This window comes from Limanda limanda, chromosome 11, assembly GCF_963576545.1.
Source record: "Limanda limanda chromosome 11, fLimLim1.1, whole genome shotgun sequence".
Lineage (NCBI taxonomy): Eukaryota > Metazoa > Chordata > Actinopteri > Pleuronectiformes > Pleuronectidae > Limanda > Limanda limanda.
The window spans coordinates 25,521,236-25,527,519 of record NC_083646.1 but is presented as its reverse complement, the minus strand read 5'-3'; the positions used below and the strand labels follow the sequence as shown (position 1 = coordinate 25,527,519).

Sequence of the window (6,284 nt, the reverse complement as noted above, 5' to 3'; positions counted from 1 at the left end):
CAGCGCTTGAATGTCGAGAGGGGAACTAGAGTTTGCGTGAACAACACATTTTACAGACTGACATATTTACTATGAATTAGAGAATATCCTGCTGATATATCTATTATGGTTGTTTCGGGTTTTACTCTCGTACTCGGGTTGTTTTGTACTGGTCAGCCCTCCCACAGTTAAGACTGTTGTATCAAGTTCACCCTGTTCTTGTCACTGGGTGAAGTGAGGGTCAAGACAGAAGAGTGATGACACAACACTCTTAAAGAGTTCTGCTCTTCTGTTGCTGCTGCAGAATAAACAGTGCTCTGAACCACCATGCAAGAGGCATTTTTCCATTGCAGCCATGGCGAAAGCTCACAGCAGCCCCGAACCACATTTACGGTCACTGTGGCATAATACTAACCCTTACACAACTGGGTTTGCATCACCACCGTATTATGTATTTAAATTAACATAAATTTGCTAAGACAATAATCTTGCCTGAGAAAGTATTTTTTGTGAGAGGGCTTCAGGGAGGGTGGCACGTTGGTGTGGTAGTTCGCGCTGTCTCCTCAGCAAAAATGTTCTTAGTCCACATCTCTCCCCTAGACCCTCAAAGGTATAAATAATAAATGGATGGACTGATGAGGTTGATTTTAGAAATTAAGGTCAGAAATGTCAGCTGCTTAGTTATTTTGGTTGATTCATAATAGGGGTGCAACGATTAGTCGACGTTGTCGACAAAAATCGATGACCAAAATAGTCGCCGACGAATTTACTCGTCGATGATTCGTTGGTGACGTCATAGCGCGTGTTTCTCGTGCCGCGCAGCGGAACTAAACGGCGTTTTACCGGAGGTGCTGATGGAAGTACCTGAGGAGTGAGCCATCTCGCTTCCTTCCTATCTCTGAAAGTCGCGCATGTGCAATAGCGACGAAACATGGACCAATGTCGGCGTCCGCTGCCGCGCGCAGTCGCGCACCAGGAAGTAAAAAGTTCGGGAGAACTTCACTCTTAACATGGCCCGAGAAAATCTACCTGCAGTATTTGTGCGGCGGACCTGCTCTCCATGGAAGCAGGACACGTGCATGTGAGGAGGAGGCACGTGTGACTTCGTAACGGAGACGATGCGGACTCGCCTCTGTCAGATGTTATATATACACGTATATATCTGCGCGCAGGATTCTAGCATCCATTACTAAAATATGGTTTAAACTTTTTATTAACGAGTTTAAAAGCGTTATGTTATCCTATTGCCTGACAAACGTCTTGTTTTAATCACAATTATTTAGTCAGAAGAAGACTGTAGTTTCGTTTGTTGATGTTTTTATTGCTGTTACTTTCCCTGTCATTTTTGTTAACAGGAAAAATGAATACTTGATTTTTAATTTATTTGTTTTATTAGCACTTTGCCTGTCCTTGCTTTTAAATGGACAAAAACTTGATTTGTCTTTGCTTTTGTGTCAACAGTACCCTTATATGAAACAAAGTTTATTAAAAGACATTTTTTTTTAATGGAGTATCAATATTTATTGCCTTTATTTTCAGTCATCACATGCCTCGAACAACCTCAAGCTAAATTTAAAAGCTGCTTGCTAAATAAGAGCAATTGAGAATTTGTGTCATTCATAATCCGATTAGTCGATTAATCGTTTCAATAATCGGTGACTAATCGACTATCAGAATAGTCGTTAGTTGCAGCCCTAATTCATAAAGACTAATCATTGTCAGTTTAACTCCATATCATTAATCTTCTTTGCTGTTTTCTCCTCTGTTTGTCTTGCAGCTAGCTATGGAGCGTACCCCATCTGTAAGGGCTGCTCGGTGTGCTCCAGGGACAACGGCTGTGTAAACTGCCAGCCCAAACTCTTCCTGTTTCTGCGGAGAGAGAGGATGAGGCAGTACGGGGAGTGTCTTCACGACTGTCCAGCGGGATACTATGGCATGCGCAGCCCCGAACTCAACATGTGCTCCAGTAAGCCCTCTCCAGTCTACTCCACCCAGCCTATCTCTCTCACTCCTCCTCTACCCCTCAATCTCCCTGAACTCTCTCCCTACCCCATCTTCCCAAGACACACACACACTCCCTCAACTTGCTCTTTCCCACAAGGCATGATCGATGGTCAATTATCCAGAGGAGACACACATATCTCACAATTTGAACGGCTCATCAGTTCATACAGGTGGATGTAAGGGCTGAAGCTTCGTCTTAGCAGGGCCTCCCTCTGGACTTTTATCTTTCTCTTTAAAACCCATTTAGCATGACCTAACATCCTATAGCCACAAAGATGTTTCAAGTCATGAAATCCAGGTGCAAATGCAACTAAGAGACTCTCAAGATTTGGCCAAACTGACTCTGATGACTAAGGCTCGTACCGTCACGTTTAGATCAATAGTACAACAAAACAAGCCTTTTGGCAATGACATTCAATATCACTTCAACTACAGAGATGATTATATATTAGCATTAGGGAATGAAGTTAACTTCTTTTGTTGACGGTCTGCAGGGGCTTTTGAATTGAAACTTTCACCAGACAGTGTAATTTATTGGCAGTCAAAGCATTTTTTTGGCCTGGAACAGAAATCCAGTCACAAGTGTATCCAGATCCTCCAACAACTCTACATTGATTGAAGTAAGATAAGGGAAAACAAAGCATTAATCCTGAAGATTAATAGTACATTTATGAGGAAGGAAAATGTGATTGTACTGCAGTAAAAGTAGTAGGCTGCAAGTTTTTTTTCCCACTATGCTATTTTGTGCAAAACATTGTTCTGGTTTTATAACTTGAAACAGACCATTTCTTCAGTCTGAAATGTGTTTTACCACTAAAAAAACAATTGCTCCAAACAGTAACATTTAGAAGTTGACACGTTCACATGATTCTTGTTAAAGAATAACTCTAAAATCCAATTAATGAAATGTTTCCCTCGCCTCCCCATGTAGCACACTGTGTTATTCCAACATGGAAATATGCTCTGATGCAGAGCTAGAGAGTTATAGGTTTACAGTCTGGGGTGTTGGCTGAGGGTTTGAAAAAGGAAAGGAACCTGAACCTATTAGGTTACTTGAGCCAAACTCCAGACAAATGCACTAGAATCACTCAAATGACGACAGAGAAAAAAAAGGTGTAAATGCAAATTAATGATTCCATTTCATTATTAAAAGAGCATGTTGACGCAGCACCAGCCAAAACAGATAATTAGTCAAACTGAATTTTTCACTTGTTAATCACCTTGTCGAGTTGTGATTCTTCTTCAGCCTAGGGTAGTAATGTATTAATTAAAGCTGCAATATTGTGAAAACAGATTTCAGTAGTTTTCACTGTTTATTAAAAAATATATATATATTAAAAAGTTACTTTGCTTGCTATCGCCATTCCAAAAGCTCATCTGCAACAAGATGGTCATCCATCTTTATTAGCCAAGAATTTTCGATGTTTTCACGTGGAAGGTACATTACTAGCAGCGCTGTCCAGAGTGGGTCACCATTAAATACGTGCGGTGAAGTGAATAATGTGTGACAAGTGAAGTAATGAGCACCCCCTCCAAAATAATAGCTCCAAAGTCCCTGATATTATGATCCACATTTTGAGTATTACCAATGCCTTCTGCCAAATCTGATCCCAGGCCGCCTTGTGAGCTCTTTGCTGCTTAGCCAATCACAGTATCTGATGAATAGTGATAAGTTACTTCTGCCAGGTAGCAACATCTGACCATATGTGGCTGAGAGGTCGTGTTTCAAGTTTGAGCATGTGTTCAAACTTGAAACCATTTTTACGTTTCAAGGATGACTTCTTTTTAGTATTATAATTAGAAATTCAGAACAACTAAACCAAGAGTTAGCGATTCTTCTAATGCTGTGATGTGACTAACATGTGTCAACTTTTTCTGAGGGGTTATCTTAGCCTAGCTCAGGTGTGAGGTGAACATTTGAGTCCCCAATTCCCAAGGCTAATGTGAAGCTAGCTGTAAATCCTCAATAGCAACCTGCAGCATATAGGCTGGCTGTGACACATGTCAAGTATAGAAATTGTGAGGTCAGGATGCATGAACCAATAACTGAATGGTATGGGTTGTACCTCAATGGTGCCTACACTTTTATTCCCTGTTTTGTCTCCTGGTTGGTCGGACTGTTCACTGCATCTTATTCCCCCACTCTATCACCTTGTTTCTTGTCTCTACGTTACTGTCATTATCTAAGCCTTAAAATTTGAATCTAGCACAGTCTTGATGAAAAGAAGGAAAAGGGATTTTATATCTTGTTTGCTACTTGCAACAGAAGGTAGAGACCTCCCAACAGAGTCAGTACCGAACATCAGAATTCCATTTCACTCAAGATATCCTGTGAAGGGATTTAATTCTCTGCTGCAGTATCTGTGTCATTCAGTCTAATGAGATCACAGAGGTTTTGCAGAAAATGCTCATCTCCTGCAGTTTAAACCAGTAAAAGTGTCTGTTAGCAAACTGCTGGTATTGATTGGAAACCGCCAAACAAAACTCTTAATCACCACATGCTCATGAACTCCCACATATGCATCTTCATCAGATCTCCCCACATTAGAGGGGGAACTCCTAAAGACTCCACAGTCATTTCACCCTATTTTCATAACTCAGAGAAGATTAGAAGAGAAAGACATCTTGTTCTCTGGTAGAAAGACTTTTTTTCTTCTTTTTACTTTAACCCTGCTATCCTAACCGCTTTATCTCCATGCTGAGTGAATTTTGACTTAAACTGATCCTGATGTGTGGCAAGTTAATCTGAATCCTTCTCCTAAACTGCTCGTAGAGCAACATCTTGTATTGTCACGTAGCATCAGATCTCAGAGCGAGAACTACTTTGATGTGATCGCTCCTTCAGTCATGGCTCTCTAATCCAGTTTCCTATTTGACCCTCATGTTCAGCTGCGCTCTGCACATCATTTTTACCAAACAGTTTGTGTCAAACCTCCATAGATGCATGTATTCTTGGGTTGGAAGCTAATTGTCTGGTCAGTGAATATTTGTAAGTTGACACAGTCCAGCTGGTACGCAAGGGCTCAAAGGCACAGTGGACGTATAACAGTGAGGGGTTCTCAGCCTACGTGGTCGGATGTGCCGTGTGCTCCTGGTTCCCAAAGAGGCCTGGAACGTGGCATTACACCTCTGTTATCATGAGCTTTTTAAACACAGGCTCTGAAATCACATAGGGAGCAGCTGCTTATTATTACACCAGGGTTTGACTGTGTGATCTTATCTCATTCAAGACATTTTTTGTGGACTGCCTGGGTAAAGGAAAGCATGGGCTAGACAAGCAAAAGGCTTATACCCTCAGCCTTTCAGATTTTTCTGAAGGGGAAACTGAGGAGTCAAAGGCATGTAACCGAGCAAGATATTGGGTGTAAAAACTAATACACCTTTTACCCTGTGAACTGACAATGTGATGCAGTTTGACACAAGGAAAGTCACCAATTAAAGAGATGGAGACTTAAAATAAATACATTTAATTAATATATACTTATGCAATATTTTGTTTGTGAAGTAGTCTTATAAATATATTTTTTTCCTATTTTCCTATTTCTTTCTGCATAGGTGAGCTGAAGCCTGTCCCAGCATGCACTGGGTGAAAACTCATCACTCAATCATGCAGCCAAAACATCAGCAATGTGATATATTTAGTATAACCATTTCATTTAATTTTTCAGAGTGTGAAATTTCACAGTCGATACTGTAAATTAGTTATGGTGTACATTATTTTTGTTGCCATTATAGGTCAACCTCCTGATCATAAATATTGGAAATGTATGACTTTAATAGATGTAGAAGCAGCCCAGTACACTAATAGTATACTAATATACTAATTCAGCTAAATTATTTATCGTCCTACCCTACATAACTTCTTAATTTCTCGGGAGTACTTAAAGAACTGTGCCTCACATGATGGAGGTTAAATATAAGGCTAGTTTTTCTGGGGTGGGGGTTCCCTTATGCTGCAGCGGAAGTAACACCATCTTTAGAGCCAAAAAACTATGGGAGCTATACTTTCCGTAACATAACTAGAAACACCTTTACAGCTACACTTCAGCTGGATTTAAATGAGGCCCGGGATATGCCAGCCACTGTGTTAACTACCATCACTGTTATGTTGCTGTTTTGTTGGCGATGCCTTTTTGTTGCACAATACATATTCTATATGTCCATATATTCTGTTCCGAGGGCTGTGCTTTGCAAAGACTCCTTTCAGCAGCCGATGGATGGGTTGATATGAGTCATAAACAATATGATGATATCCACAGACTTTCTTATCAGCCCCCCAGAACAGGCCCCACTCCAGTGTC

The 6,284-nt window shown here is 40.7% G+C and overlaps 1 protein-coding gene across 3 annotated transcripts in view; it reads left to right on the top strand.

Annotated features, from left to right (window-relative positions):
- Positions 1–867: 867 nt before the first annotated feature.
- rspo2 (R-spondin 2) overlaps positions 868–6,284 on the top strand; it is a 32,629-nt gene continuing 27,212 nt past the window's right edge. Inside the window, exons 1-2 of one of the 3 annotated variants that reach the window (XM_061081285.1) lie at positions 868–1,060; positions 1,757–1,945. In XM_061081285.1, the coding sequence (XP_060937268.1) occupies positions 919–1,060; positions 1,757–1,945 (331 nt within the window). In that variant the 5' untranslated portion in view covers positions 868–918. Of the gene's footprint in view, positions 1,134–1,756; positions 1,946–6,284 lie in introns of all 3 variants that reach the window. The other 2 variants (XM_061081286.1, XM_061081287.1) reach the window with 2 other exon arrangements.